This window comes from Acomys russatus, chromosome 20 (assembly GCF_903995435.1).
Source record: "Acomys russatus chromosome 20, mAcoRus1.1, whole genome shotgun sequence".
In the NCBI taxonomy this organism is placed as follows: Eukaryota; Metazoa; Chordata; class Mammalia; order Rodentia; family Muridae; genus Acomys; species Acomys russatus.
Window position 1 is genome coordinate 12,996,853 of NC_067156.1, and position 16,370 is coordinate 13,013,222.

Here is a 16,370-nt window from a genome sequence, read left to right on the forward strand (position 1 = left end):
ACTCTGACCCAGTGCTCAAGAAGAGTGTTCAAATTCAGGTGTGTGTGTGTGTGTGTGTGTGTGTGTGTGTGTGTGTGTGTGTGTGTGTGTGTGTGTGTGTGTGTGTCTGTGTCTGTGTGTCTGTGCATTTATGATGTGTGTTCATATGGAGCCCAGAAGGCAACCTCAGCTGTCCTTTCTCAGGGACATCCACCTGGTTTGTTGTTGATTGGAAGGATTGTTTGTTTGTTTGTTTGTTTAAAACATGGTCTCTCCCACTTCCCCTTGGTGGTGAAGCTGGTGGCACTCAGAGGAAAGGTAAACAGGCTACCAGGATGAGACCTGATAGGCTGTGATCGTATAATAGGGGAGGAGGTCCTCTTCTGTCACAGACCTAGGGGAGGGGAATAGGATGAAAGAGGGAGGGGGGAATGGGAAGATAAAAGTGAGGGGATAATAATTGAGATGTAATCTGAATCAATTATTTAAATAAAATAAAAAATAATAAAATTGCTTTATAAAATCCTCGAGGCTAGACCAGCTGACCAACAAGACTCCGCACTAGGAGTCCAGGCTTGCAGCAAGACACCCAGCTTTTCCTGTGGGCTCTGCAGATGGATCTCAGGTCTTGAAGCTTATGAGGCAAGTGCTTTCCCACCTAAGCTGTCATCCCAGAGTGCAAATTGTTTAACAATGATCATAAAGTTGTCCTTTCCACTTATGCAATCATTTATGGTAACCAAGGAATTTTTATATACAGCAGCAGTTCTTTATGTAGATGCACTTTAAAGAAAACTATAAACACAAGATCCCGGAGTTTAAATGGCATGCCCAAAGTCACATCACTGGGGAAATGCTGAGCCCAGAGACCTTTGCTGCAGTTCCAATGCTTCAATCAGACAGGTGCATGAACCCCAGCTGGATTTTCAGAGTGTTCATCAGAGGTCCTCTTAACCCATGAAGATACTAAACTGTAGCAGTGGCCCAACCTCCAATGACCTTGTGTTTCTCTCAGAAAGATGCATAACATTTTAAACTGAGGAGACAAATATAGTTTGGAGTTGCCGTCTACTATAGATGGGGCCATTTGGCATTCTGGAATTCGTAGACACTTCTCTCTTTGAGACTCCTAGTGCATCAAGAGAGGCTGTGGTTAGCTGTTTAGGAACGTGGCTGTAAGTGCTGGCCATCTCAGAAGGCATCTGGAATCGGGTGTTATGGGGCAGAGTGATGGTACAATCATGTCATCTCAGGGTAGATCTGTGGACAACCTCAGCACAACTGGCTTGGAAACAGCAGCGTGAAGATTTTAAGGTTTTAGTTCATTGTTTGCTTCTGACAGACTGGCAAACCACCTGACCATGCTCCCATCTCTCACACACTGGACATTTGTGTGGTGGTTTATAGACTCCATTGTCCTCACAAATAAAAATAATAGGGGCTAAAGAAAGACCCTTTGCAAGTGCTTGTCTCACGAACATTAGGACCAGAGTTGAGAACCCTTCACCCTCCAAAAAAAGAACAAAAACAAACAGACAAAAAGGACAGCACATGCCTGTAAGCCTGGGGAGGCAGAAATTTGGGGGTAGGGATGCCCTGGGGTTTATTGGCTAGCCAGTGTAAAAAAATTAGTTCAGTAATAAACCTTGTGTTAAGAATAAATAAATAAAGTTATGTATTGAGGAAGACACATGTGACAGTCTCTGAGCTCCACCATGCGTGCACATGAGCATACATATGTGAGCACACTGATGCACACAAGAAAAATAAGTTATTTCATTGAAGGTGCTCATATAATGAGATGCAGAGCTGCCCATTCTGGTCAGCAGAGGTGAAATAATAAAAGCTTATTTGATCAGTCTCAGTGTATTTGCAGAGTAATTGAGTAACTGATCAAGCTCGTATCATTAGAGAGAAAGGACTTGCCCCAAGGATGCGAGAGCTGGAAAAATCCATTATCCTGAAGGATTAGAGGTGAGAAAGGACGAGGAAAGTGACAGGAAACTAACCACCCCAAGAATAGACTTTCCACCTTAACTTTGTTTTGGTCCAATGAAAAGTCTAAACTATGAGTGAATGTGTTTGAATCAGGATCAGTGGAGTGAATGGCCATCTGGGTAAGTACATCAGGTTGCCATAGGAGCAGGTTTTTGGAAAGAATCCTGAGAGAGGTCACATACCTTGGAATTCAAGAGATGGTCCCCAGACCTACAGTCTCAGAGTCACCTCGGATCCTTTTAAAGGGGGGTAAACACTAGACACACACACACACACACACACACTCTTCCACTTCTACTGAGTCATGATTAGCATTTTTTTTCAAAAATACATCTTTCAACAAGATTGCCAAGTAAATCATAGTCTGAAAAAGCACTGCCTTAGCCGAGATTGAGAAGCAAGAGGCTCATTTTTAGCATGAAAAACACAAACGACTTTCACACTCTACACACTAGCCAAGGCCATAGCAGTGACAAATCTCTCCCTTTAGTGTGTCCACTCTCACTGTCACTAGCAGCGCACTCACCGCCCTGCATTATGACTGTTGGTGTATGTGTTTGTCACCCAACGAGCCTATAAGTCCATGGGCTGCACAGTGTATGTGTTCTAACACAATGCCTGCCACAGGATAGGTGTGCATGGTGGTGGCAAAACCTGCAGCTGCACAGGCTGACATGCATGACCTTGGGTCCCAACCCCGCCACAGCCTCAGCTTGTGTATCTATAAGACACGAAGAAGCGCATCCTTCCTGGGGTTGGGAAAGAGCAGAGCTTGACTGGTGCAGTGTATGAACATGGCCCGTGGAGCGCAGTAGCTGTGTATAGTAGCCTCTCTGTGCCTTGGTTTCCCCACCTGAGGAGTGAGATTCCCCTCAGTCCTCTTTACTTCGTGGAGCCGTAGCAGAAACATCCTGCGCCTGGCAGTGTAGGAGCTCGTATCTTATTCACACCTGTATCCCTGCCTATTCCTTAGCACAGTGCCAAGCCCATGGAAGATGGCTACCGTGCAGGAGTAGCCAGTGGGATCCAAGCATGTGCTCCTGTGGGGGATGAAAAACTCACCCCTCACAGACAAAATCTTATCCCTTAGCACAGTGGTGCTCAACCTTCCGAATGCTTCGACCCTTTAATACAGTACCTCATGTTGTGATGACCCCCCCAACCATAAATTTATTTCATTGCCACTTTATAACTATAATTTTGTTACTGTTGTGAATTGTAAGGCAAATATCTTATATGCAGGATTCCTGATATGTGACCCTCCCAAAGGGGTCACAAATATCCTGGAGGTCCGAGAGAAATGGCTAGAGGACACGTATCTAAAAGGGCTTCTTGCACAAGGCCGCATGGTGAGTGAGAGAGAAAGTGATGGGCAAAGTGGAAGAAACGCTGAGCCAGAGGTTTCTAACTACAAGTCAGAGGCCAGAAGAGTTCCCATAGGAACATCACAAAGGAGAGAAAAACTCCTACCAAAGAGCTGCCAGGAGGGACCTCCAAGGGCCGTAGCAGATGAGTTATAATATGGAAACCAACTGCTATATATGAAAATAACTGCAAATCTTTGCAGTTGACAGGTGTGGTAGCACTTGCCTATGATCCCAACATTCAGGAGGCAGAGGCAGGAAGATCACTACAAGTCTGAAGGCACCATGGCCTATATAGCAACTTCCAGGCCAGCATGGACTACACATCAAGACCTGGCCTCACAAAAGGGAAAAACACTGGGGGCTAGAATGGTTGCTCAGGAGTTACTTGATGTGCTTGCCGAGGACCCATGTTAAGTTTCCAGCACCCACATGGTGGGTCACAACACCCATAATCCAGGACCCAGGATCCAGCCCTTGCTTCTGACCTCTGTAGGCACAGCTGTACACATGATATGCATATAAACGCAGACAAAGCACTCAGACACATAAGATATGAAAGAAAAAATTGTGTAAAAAAAAAAAAAGCAATAAATAGGATACAATAGGAGGAAGTTCCTTTAAAATGTCAAGGGAGGCTGGAGAGATGCTCCATCAGTAAAGTGTTTGCTAGACAAGCATAAAGACCTGGGTTCGATCCCCAGAAACTACATAAGAAACCAGAGCATCACCGTGTGCAAGCTTTTAATCACAGTATTGGGACACAGAAACAGGAGAAAATTCTAGGGCTCGTTGATGGACTAGCTTAGCCTACTCAGCCAATTGCAGGCTAAAGGGAGACCTCATCTCAAAAAAAAAAAAAAAAAAGAAGGATGTCACCTGAGGCATGACAACACTTCAGGCTGACCTCTAGGTTCCACATACATCGAACACACATTCACGCACACCCACGTGTGAGCGTTTATTTCCGCACTGGCCATTTGGGTTAGACTTCCTCCTGTAAACACCTTCTCCCTGACAGTGTGACTGGAGCCTCACGTCTGGCACATCCTAGACTATTCCCTAGCCAGATGGAGCTCTATGCTTCTCCCAGTCAAGGAATTGGGTCACTGACAGAACTCCCAAACATTTTGAAGTCGATTTCTCTATAAGGGAAAGCCTATGGCAGAGGCACCGAAAGCAATCCTGGGCTCTTCATGTGGGCTTGGATAGGAAAACTTGTGCCCAGAGGCCATGTCAGCCTCTCCACAGCTCCGCTCACTTACTCACGCACTTCACACACTCTGCTGAAAATATTGAGGGGAAAAAAAGGAGAGTTTTAAAAGATTTTCACAAAGCACAATGCACACCACCCCAGTGTCCTAACAGTTCTGCTCCCCTGTCAAAGCCTTCAGTGTTACCCTTGGGTCACTTTTAATATGCTGCTTCCTTAGTTAGTGGGCCAGGAGAAAGAACAGACTAAAAGACAGAACACATGGAAAACATGTCTTAAGTTTCCACCATGTCCCAAACACTGTATCGTAAGCTCAGATATAAAACATGAAACGGAAACTCTTGGGGCAGCTTTCCTGCTCTGCTACATTTTGGTATCAATCACACAGAGAGCAAAAGGCTATTCTCTACTTACAGTGTTTCCAATGACATGTGATTAAAAATGGATGAAGGGTTAGCTTTGGTGGTGCAGTGATAAAAAGCATTTTGTGGGGTTACAGTGCAGGCAGCATTGTTAATGGATGTAATTTGCCTTGCCTTTTAAAAAATACTTTTTACTTTCACAGTACCGCTCTGTTTTTAAAAAAAAAAAATCTAAAATAGAAAGGGCAATCTTAAAAATTATTTTTGTTCTGGCCCACATGGCAAACAACAGATGGATAAGTGAGGATTCCAAGAAGAGACGGTTATGCTATCCTTGAAGGAAAAGAAGCCAAATTTTTGGCTATCATTTGGGATTGTCCTTTCAGTGTATAGAAACCAAATCATGTAACCCTGAGAAGTTTATAGCACCATTACCACCCTCAGTAGATACTACCCAAATCCCTTTATCTTTGAGCAATTTTTTTTAAGTCTTTAAATATACAGCATGGATCATTTGGTAATTTGTCTTTCTTAAGGAGAATGAGTCATACCAGACATAAAAATCCAAGAGCCTGTGTAACCTGACCTCCTTTGCCAGCATGCATTGCTCCTCCATTGGTTTTTGGTTTCTCTGATGCATGCTGAGCCCTGTGTGTTTCCCGGCAGTGAGCCCCTGGGCGGCCCTAACGCTGCCCTTGGGGAGGCCGCAGCAATCCCAGCTCAAGACCACTAATTGATGTGGTGCTTGCTGGGAGATGGTGTCAAGCAGGATCAGTCTCAGGATTAATAGCCTGTGTCTGTCTGTTAATGTTTATACACTGCCCTGTTCCTAGAAAGCTGGGGACCTCCCACAGGATAGAACACAATCTGCAGCTGGAGGAGGGGAGGTTGGAATTCGGGATACAACTCATGCTGATGACCTGAGACAGCCGAGTCAAACCCTGAGAGGAAACCCAAGCTCAGGCCCCAGCCATGCCACCTTCTTGGAAAAGCTGGGAGCATCTGAGGAGACCTGATGTGTCTCCTAAAATAGAAGGATTTGACCTGGTGTAGATCAGAAGCTATATGGCCTAGCTACAGAGCAATGAAAGAATAATGAATTATCCAATGGCATGCATGACTGGAAATACTTTTACATCCGTGTTTCCATCCTCACAGATTTCTTCTTCTGTTCCTGGGGTTTTATGGCCAGACATAAAGACGGTGGTCATTTGGGCTCAGGGTTAGAGAAGTCTTCCTAGGTTGAACAAATACTCTGCTAGTGTACCTTGGATGTGAGATGCTGGAATTCTGAGTTTGTTTGTTTTTTTTTTTTTTTTTTTAAAGGGGGGAGAGGGGTTGGAAATGTCTATAGAGTAGAATTCTGTGAAAACAGAGAATGTGTTTTTGTTTGACCCTGTCGTGATTTGTATCCTAACAAATGTGTTTGTCTGTCTGTTTTTTCCATTTAAAAGAAGCCATAGAGAGCAGAACTGGCTTGTTGCTGCCTGTCTCTGAAGAGGAGTTACCTGGGGCTCAAATGACAGAGCCAGCAAGTGTGATATGATAGAATGAGAGGCATGCTGTAGTCCGATTTAGAAATAGACCATCTGCCTTGTCCACAAAATCCAACAAAGAATAAAATTCTATTCTTGTGCAGATAGATGCGGATTGCAGAGGAATTCCTGCTTGGTTCGAACTTCAGAGAATATAGATTCCTTAAAATACATGAAGTATCAAGCCAGTGGTTAGAACCCATTTTTGGTTTTCACTGTATGTATTTGTGTCAATGTTTTGAATTTTGATGAAGGATTGAGCAGGCCGTGGGCTAGAGAGATGGGCTCAAAGGTCAGGAGCACTTGTTGCTCTTGCAGAGGACCCTCCGTCAGGTTCCCAGCGTCCTCCCAGTGCCTCATCCCTCTCTGTAACTCCAGTTCCAGGAGATCTAAGACCTGTTTCTGACCCGCATGGGAACCAGGCACTCATATGCTGCACAGACATATGCACAGGCAAAACACTCACACATAGTAAAACACTCAGAAATGTGAATGTAAGAAGAAAGTGGGATTACATAAGAGAAAACTTTAGCCAGGCGTGGTGGCGCACGCCTTTAATCCCAGCACTTGGGAGGCAGAGGTAGGTGGATCGCTGTGAGTTCAAGGCCAGCCTGGTCTACAAAGTGAGTCCAGGACAGCCAAGGCTACACAGAGAAACCCTGTCTTGGAATACCAAAAAAAGAAAAGAAAGAAAGAAAAGAGAGAGAGAAAAAAAAAAAAAACTTTAAAATATTCCATCAAGAAAATTCTTGGAAGTTTCATCCAGGTTGCTCTTACCAAACACTGGGCCTTCTTATTGCTTAGTCTCACAAACAACATACAAGCAGTCTAGCTTGACTACTTACCCTTGTGTCATATCGTTGCTAGCTCTCATGTCAGGTAGTCTAATAGCTTCATACTTATGTCTTCCCATTTAATCTTCAGCTACCTGGTACCCAGCAGCATTGAGCGTCATCTCTTGTGTTTACTTGGCTCTCTGCCCTCCTTCTCTTAAATGTTTGTTCTTATCTTTTGCCCGTTTCTGGTTGATTTTCCTTCTCACTGTTGAGTTTCGATATCCCAGATATTAGTTCTTTATCAGATATAGACAACATGTTACACTTCATAATTTGCATCTAGATCTGTTTCACATAGGCAAAAGTTAACTTTGATAAAGACCAATTTTTGCGTTTTAGTTTGACAGACAGTAGACTAAAATAGATCTCAAAGATTTTCTTCTTGTTGGTTTATGGTTTGTTTAGGGTTTTGTTTTTTTTTTTTTTTTTTTCATCAGTTTCTAAGATGTATCAAAGGACTCGCTATTTTAGAAAGGTTTATTTGTATTTTATGTGTATGAGTCTTTTGCCTTCAGGAACTCCTCGAACTAGTGAGCTACCTACCACATGGGTGCTTAGAACTGCACCTGGATGCTTTGCAAAAGCAGAAAATGTCCTTAGTCTCTTAGTCATCTCTTTAGCCCCAAGAGACTGGCTTTTAAGAGTCAAGACGTGAGAAAAGAGAGGGAGCAGATCATAAGTACTGTGAGGTACCGGCCCTGCTAGCTTTATAGCCAAACGTTGGGGTGGAATGCAGAGTCCTATAGAAGAGTTAGGGGCTAGAAGGATCTGAAAGGGACAGGAGCTCCACAAGGAGACCAATGGAACCGACGTATCTGGGCCCCCTCTGTGGTGAGGGGTGCTGCAGAGACTGATGTACCAACCAAGGACCATGCATGGTGAGGATCTAGACCCCTGCTCAGATGTAGAGGACAGGCAGCACAATCTCCTTGTGTATCCCATAATATGGGGAGTAGGGGCTACCTCTGACATGGACTCTGGTGCCCACTGGTGGATCACTTCCCACTGGCGGGGTGGCCTTGCCAGGCCACAGAGGAAGAGGATGCAGGCAGTCCAGATGAGACTTGATAGGCTGAGGTCAGATGGTAGGGCAGGAGAGCTCCCCTCTCTGAGGACTAGGGGATGGGAGAGGGAGAAGATGTGAGAGGGGGCTACAGTCAGGACATAAAGTGAACAAATTAAAAATAATCTTTTAAAAAAGAATAAACTATCCATCCTTCAAAACAAAAATTAGATAAAATCAGTGGGGTATCTGGCGCATACAGGTTTCCATAGAGGATCTCACAATTCTCCAGGCTGATCTGTCTCAGCTGCTGAGAAATTAGCAACTAGCTGTTTTGAGTAAACAGAGAAGGGTCATTTGTGTAAGATGGAATCTTCTAAGGGCTGATTGTCTGGCTTGTAAATAAACTTGTGCTCTTGCCTCTGAACTTGGTGGCCAACCTCTTTCTTGGTACTGGCAACGATTTTAATAAAGAAGGCACATGGAAATTTTATTCTGATTAAGTTAGGATTTTTTAAAAATTGCAAGACTTCAGAACAGAAGTCAAAATGGGTGAGAACTGGGTTTTTTAAATCTGAAGTTTAGTTTATTAAACTAGTATTAAATTGTAGAGACATATGAAATACCCCCACACACACAGAAGGAAATTCTGCTTTAAAAAACATATAAGGACATGCATTCTACCTGTTCTATATGGAGTTACACACACACACACACACACACACACACACACACACACATATATATATATATATATATATATATATATATATATATTCTATAGCGACTTTATCTAAATTCAATTCCTAGAACCATTAATGTGAAATCTTCTCACTTTTAAATAAGCCAGGGTTTTGTCTGAACTTTGAACCCTACAGGTAAGTTTCTCTTACCTGAAATGCTTGGCACCAGATACAAGATTCCAACTATTTTGAATATGTTTTTAATATTTGCATATACATGAGTTTTCTTAAGAATAGGACCCATGTTCAAACACAAAATTCACTGTGTTTCATATATACCTTGGGCATAGTGCCCCGACGTCATTTTATACAATATCTTAAATAGTTGTCCGCATGAGACAGCTTCACAGTGCGACAGCCTCTACTTGTGGTATCATGTTCCCATTCAGGGATGGTCAGATTTTGGAGGCTTTAGGGTTTCAGGATCCTATACTGGGGGCGGGGGGAGGGGGGAGCAAGGCCCTGTGTAACACTAACAATCCAGCTGTGGCGATGCACACCTTTAACCCCAGCACTCCCAAGGCAGAAGCAGCAGATCTGTGAGTTCAAGGCCAGCCTGGCCTACAAAATGAGTTTCAGGCCAGCCAAGGTAAACAAAACAAAAACCAAACAAAAACAATGTGGCAGCTGTCGCTCATGCTTTTATTCATTTACCATCTTATTCCTTTACCACAGTATTCTTTTTTTTTTTTTTCACCACTTGTACATAAAACTGTAAATTTTCTCCCTATTTCTCCTGTAGAACTCATCAATAGTACCTTTAGACCTGTGCCCAGATGAATCTCATCATGCCAGAGTTGCTGCAGATACATGTGTGTGAGTGCGTGTGTCTGTGTGTGTGTGTCTGTGTCTGTGTCTGTGTGTGTGTGTGTGCATGCGTGTGTCTGTGGGTCTATGTGTGTGTGTCTGTGTGTCTGTGTGTGTGTGTCTGTGTCTGTGTGTGTCTGTGTGTGTGTGTGTGTGTGTGCATGCGTGTGTCTGCGGGTCTATGTGTGTGTGTCTGTGTGTGTCTGCGTGTGTGTGTCTGTGTCTGTGTGTGTCTGTGTGTGTGTGTGTGTGCATGCGTGTGTCTGTGGGTCTATGTGTGTGTGTCTGTGTGTATGTGTGTTTGGTTCTAGACAAGGACCGAAAGCATTTCTGAGCTGGTCCCAGACAGAAAACCTAGCGCATGAATGTTCAGGGTGAGAATCCAGGTGGAAGGTGGGAAGCATCATCTCTCTCCCCTGTTGCTGGGGTGATGAGAAAGATGGGTAAGACTGTGCATGTGTACATGGCAGGTCACCGTTAGCAGTATCTGATAGGACCAGTAGTAGGCTCCCCAAGAGCCACAGGTGTCCCTGTGCTGGGCCTCAAAGCCAGGACCTCCCACAATGCTCAGCCTCCAGCATTGGGTCTGTTTGTCATGAGTTGTATGGGTTAGCCAGTTGGTATTCTGGAGGGAGCAGTGAACTTACCGACAGCAAATAAGTTATCTTTCAAGTTTGGCTTAGCAATTGTTTATAATGCTTATGTTGTCAAACTTAGCCAGAAATGTTTTTAGCTAAACTAACCCAATGCCAAGACTAAATATTTTTTAAATAGTTTTTTTAAACTGCAAACTAGCCCAAGCTTGAGCAAGGCTGAAGTCCAGCTGATTTGGCACATGATGCCCCAGAAGATGCCCTGCTTTTGGTTATCTGATGGTGTAGGGCTCTTACCACATGCTAGGGAGATTACAAGATAAAAAGAATTCTTTTCACAGACCTGTCATTATACTTAGATTTTAATTTTTCAAAGTAAAATCTGTTGGTTTCAGATATTTGGGATTATTTTTTTCTTTAAAGTATTTTTCCACTGCTTTGCAATGTTTTTGTGACATTACTTTGTCTCATTTTTTTTTTTTTTCCTTCTTTTCTTTCTCTTCCAGGGTCCCATTTCCCAGAGGAACCATTCATTTCAACAGCCAGGGAGAGTGCCTGGATGTTCAAAGTAAGGTCTCAATGTGATCTAGCTTGTAGATTCCTTGTTTGTGAATTACATTGCAGTGACTGGTGCTAGTGCCTAAATGACCACCTTGGTTTCGAAATTCCACTGCATGGCTCCAGCCAGTGTTTGCATAAGTGTACTCCACAGGGGCACTGCTCTTCAAAGGACGCCCTCCTTCTTAGGTGTATTAAGAGGAAAAGTCCTCTGAAACACAGTCAAGCCAATTACAGTTTAATTTGGGAGATTTACTAGTGGTCATTGAAGGAAGAAATATCAGGATATGGTCAAAATAATCCTGTGGCGTTTCTAGTTATTTTTAAATAAGTAGAGCTTGCTTTGTTATTGTTAAGAATATAAAGTGGACCTTCAGGAAGGAGGGAGGGATGGAAGGGTAGAATAGATGGGGCAGAGAGAGAAGGAAGGGAGGAAGAGGGAAAAAGAGAAATGGAGGGAGAGAGGGAGAGTGAGGATAGTGGAACATATCAGGCACATATCATGACAAAGGCAAAGCCCCTGAAAGCCCCTTTTGGTTTCCAGTTAATGATTTGTTTGAGACAGGATCATTTTGGCCTTGTGCTGTTTCCCACTGGTACCCCACATCTCTGCCCTATGATGCCTTCGGAGTTCACCTCCAGGGGCTTCCTAGAACAAAGGAACAATTAACCAAAATCCCACCAGATGGCAGTATTTGGAGAGCCATTCGGAGAGATTTCAGAGCTATGTGCGCTGCCGGCCATTGCTTGCGTAGGGACTGGTCTCAGGGAGTGTCAGGTCCCACAGTGCATCAAAGGTGTTTTCTTTTCCTCCATAATATTCAAAAATGTTTAGAAAGACATATGTGTGGTTGTATGTCTTGCTTTCTTCTTCTGTCTTAACTTCTAGAATGCTAAATTTAGAAACCTCGTCTTCAACTAGTTTTCTAAAAGGTATTGGCACGTGTTAAGGCTCAGATCTGTGGATAATTCTCCAACAGACATTGGTGCGCATTCAGGTCTCAAAGCTGTGGGTATGGTCGCTTTTATCCTTCGTTGAGAAAAATGCTAGGGGTGATGGATATTGTTAAAAGCAAAGAACCTTGATGCTCCTTCCCTCTGGTCAGTTGCTAGGAAGTCACCTTGTGGTGAGGGTAAGGGAACTTAGCTTGTACTGAATTGTCGTCTGTACTGGCTCGGGATGATTACAGTCATCAGAGGGGATGAGCAAGGCCTTCTCTTTCACTCTAGTGAGTGTTACCTGGGAACCCAGAACAGGCGTTAGGGCAGAGTAGGGTAAAAAATAAAGTAAACAAACCAACAAACAAACAAAACAAAAACAAACAACAACAAAAAAAAAAAAAACCAGCTGAACGCAGTTGGCCAAGGAAGGACCAAGAAGCAGCCTCCTGGGCTTCCCACGTATCCATAGGCAGCCATGCCTGGGAAGGTACAGGAAGCCTTGTGGAGGTGAATCTTGTGTTATTGGCCCCTATGCTGACTGGGAGCGCTTCTGTCTGGTCTGCCTCGGGTAATCCTGATTAACTACCAGTACCCAGAGTAAGGACCAACTGGCCCCATATTTGCCTTCAAAACTGCCTCTCTGTTGATGGTAAGTCATGTCATCACTGTACATCCCTCACTGGCATGGTTGAAGACAGAGTAGGAAAAGGTGAGCCATTGTCTAAATAGACTGTATCTCTTTATAACTCTTCTATCTGCTATGGAACAAATACTTTTTTTAAAATTTGCTTTCTTCATTTTCATACAAGTGGGATATAGAGATAGCTTGTTCAGGAAAGTCCCCGCCTCAGGCATGAGGCCCTGAGTTTGAGGCCTAGTACCCAAGTTATTAAAAAAAAAAAAAAAAAAAAAAAAAAAGGACTGCAGTGGTGACTCAAAAATTAAGAGCACATGTTCTTGCAGAGAAACCAGGTTTGTTCCCTGGCATCCACGTGGTGGCTCACAACCGCCCCTAACTCCAGTTCCAAGGGATCCAATGCCCCCTTCTGACCACGGACACTGGGCACACATGTGCTGCACAAACATACATGCAGGCAAAATGCTCATACACAAAATGAAATAAGTAAATGTTTTTAAATTAAAAAGAAAAACCTCATCAATAATAAAAAAAAAAAAAAAGACCAAAACCCAAGTTTTGTCAGCTCAGCGGTGAGGAGGCGGGTACAGGTGGGTACAGGTGGGTTGCTAGGATTCATCAACCTGTCAGCCTTGGCGACCTGGCAAGCTCTAAGCCAATGAGGGGCCCTGTCTCAAAGATGGACAGACGAGGAGAAGCTTTTGAGAAACAATATCCCAGGTTGACCCCACAGGCAGGCATACCTGCACACATGCACACTGCCCTCCTGCCCCCACATTGTCTCCCGCCCCTCCCCTCCTGTTGCTATTTTGGTCCTCTTAGTTACATGTCTTTTTTCATGTCATAGGCACATAAATGGTTCAATGTATCTGTATAAAAATCTAGGATAATACAGTATTTGTTTTTGTAAGGTGGACCTAATTTGCTTAATATGATTATATCCAGTGCCATCCATTTTCCTACAAACTACATACCTAGCTTTGTCTGTCTGTCTGTCTTCCTTTCTTTCTTTCTTTCTTCTTCGTTGTTGTTGTTGTTTGTTTTGTTTTGTTTTTTTGAGACAGGGTTTCTCTGTGTAGCCCTGGGTGTCCTGGACTTGCTTTGTAGACCAGGCCAGTCTCAAACTCGCAGAAATCCACCTGTGTCTACCTCCCTGAGTGCTGGGATCACAGGAGTGTGCCACCGCGCCCGGCTAGCTTTGTCTTTCTTTATAGCTAAAAGAATGCCATTGCGTATATGAACCATTCATTAGCTCCGCTTGCTCTCTTACACTGGTTTGTTTCTATAGCCTACCTGTTGTGGATACTACAGCAGTAAGCTCTGGAGTGCAAGTGTCCCACGATCTGTGGACTTGAGTCCTTCAGGTAGATGTCCAGGAGTAAGAGCAGCTCTATCCTGTGATAGATGTAAGTCTCAAGAAGCCGCCAGCTTCTCTAGCAGCTGCACTAGTTGCAATCCATCCATCAGCGCGCTAAGGGTTCGCTGTTGTCCACATCTCAACCAGCGTTATCTGTGCCGAGTGACCGGCATCCTGACTGGGGTGAGACGGAATCTCACATTTGCATTTCTCTGCTGGCTACTAAGTTGAAAATGTTGTTCATGTTTATTGGCTACTTGTATTTCCTCTTTTAGCAACAGCGTTATTTTCTTAGCTCATTGTTGGTTGTGTCATTCGCTTTCTTGTTGTTTAGTTTTTTTCAGTTCTTTGTATGTTCTGGATATTAATCTTCTGCCAGCTGTGTAACTGGCAGGGCTCTGGGAAGATGGCTCGGTGGGGAAAGTACTTGCTGCACACTGTGAGGTCTTGGGTTCAGATGCCCAGTATCCACTTAAAAAGCAGGCAAGATGGTACACACCTGTCATCCCAGCGCTGGTAGGCGGACGCAGGAGCATCCCTCAGGGGCAAACAGACTAACCAATCAGTGAGGACCTCCAGGATCATTGGCAACCAGGCTACCCAATCAGCGGAGAGCTCCAGGTTGCGATACTGCCTCAAAAAAATAAGGTGGAGAGCGATAGAGGAAGACATTTGATGTCAGCCTGGCCTCCACCCGCGCACACACAGGCGTGCATACGGTGTATACATACCATAGGTACACATAATAGCATACATAAATGAAAATGAAAAGTCCATATAACTGGTGAAAAATTTCTCCCACTCTGCAAGCTGTCTCTTCATTCCGTTAAAGGTTCCTCTGTTGCATAGAAACAGTCTAATTTTATAAGGTCCCATTCGTCCGTTTTCAGCCTTACTTGCTGAACAACCAGAATGTCCGTCAGAAAGTCCTTGCCTATGCCTACATCTTGATGTCCTTGGTTGAGTCTTATCTGTCAGCTTTATCAGTTTCCCAGGAACAGAATTCTGACTATTTCTATAATTTTAAATCTAGTTTAACATGTTTTTACCATATGAAATAGTTTTCAAGCATACACAGTTTGAGGCTATCATTTTTCCATTTTAAAATTTAAAAAGGCAAGTTTATTATAAAGAGTCATTAATATATTAGTAATATTCTTTTGACATATATAACATTTACATATGAGTAACAATGTCCTTACTGCATATTTATCATGTGCCTAATGTAAATGACATATTTAAAGTTTCTTTTTTTTTTAAGATTTATTTATTACATATACAGTGTTCTGCTTGCCTGTACACCTGCACACTGGAAGAGGGCATTAAATCTCATTATAAATGGTTGTGAGCCACCATGTGGTTGTGGGACTTGAACTCAGGACCTCTGGAAGAACAGACAGTGCTCTTAACCACTGAGCCATCTCTCCAGCCCTTAAAGTTTCAATCTAGCAAAAAATGACATCTATCTTAAAATTTGCCTTTAATAGAGCTAAAGATATATACATAAATGATTATATTAAAATGTAGAAAATGAGCCAGGCAGTGGTGGCATATGCCTTTAATGCCAGCACTTGGGAGGCAGAGGCAAGTGGATCTCTGTGAGTTCGAGGCCAGCCTGGACTACAAAGTGAGTCCAGGACAGCCAAGGCTACACAGAGAAACCCTGTCTCGAAAAACCAAAAAAACAAACAAGCAAGGTGAACAATGGAACCTTAGCACATGCTATCTGGTGGAGCAGAGAATCTTACACAAACAAAGAAAACCCTGGGGCTGGCGAGATAACAGGTAAAGCACTTCCCTTGCAAGCCTGAGGACTTGACCTTGATGCCCAGAACCCACATTAAAAAGGTGGACTTGGTAATGCACGCTTAAAACCTCTGCTGGAGAGGTGAAGACGGATGGGTTGTGAGGGCGTCCTGGCCAGTCAACCTACCCAATTGATGCGTTGTTCCAAGTCAGTAAGAAACCCCATTGCAAACAAAACAAAATGGTGGATACCACCCAAGGAGTGACATCCAAGGCTGTCCTCTAGCCTACACACACACACACACACACAAACACACACACACACACACACACACACACACACACACACCGGAGAGAGGAAAGGGAGTGGAAGACGAGGGATGGAGGGAAGGAGAGGGAAGAGAGAGAGAACAGGAACATATAAGCGTATGAAGTAGGCCAGCTTGTATTGCAGAGGGCGGGCGGGACTGAGTAAGGGGGAGTTCCTTGGAATAAGGGGTCTCCACACTCCTTTGGAGTCACTGATGTGAGCGGTGAGCACCTTGGTGAGAGTAGTGGAAAAAGGGTCACCAAGATCTACGGTCGCGGCCCTGCTGGGCTGATGACTGCCTAAGGATTGCGGTGTTTTGTGTTTTATACAGCAGGGAAAAAAGAGAGAGAGAGATGGCTCCTTTTTGAGACCAGTATTTGTGACTGA

General features: G+C 43.8%; 1 protein-coding gene across 3 annotated transcripts in view; it reads left to right on the forward strand.

Annotated features, from left to right (window-relative positions):
• Mapre2 (microtubule associated protein RP/EB family member 2) overlaps positions 1-16,370 on the forward strand; it is a 144,346-nt gene that overhangs the window by 10,454 nt on the left and 117,522 nt on the right. For all 3 annotated transcript variants that reach the window (XM_051163777.1, XM_051163778.1, XM_051163776.1), the window contains exon 2: positions 10,940-11,001. Coding sequence is in view for 1 of the 3 variants with exons in the window: in XM_051163776.1 (XP_051019733.1) it covers positions 10,940-11,001 (62 nt within the window). In the remaining 2 variants the exon portion in view is untranslated. The remainder of the gene's footprint in view (positions 1-10,939; positions 11,002-16,370) is intronic.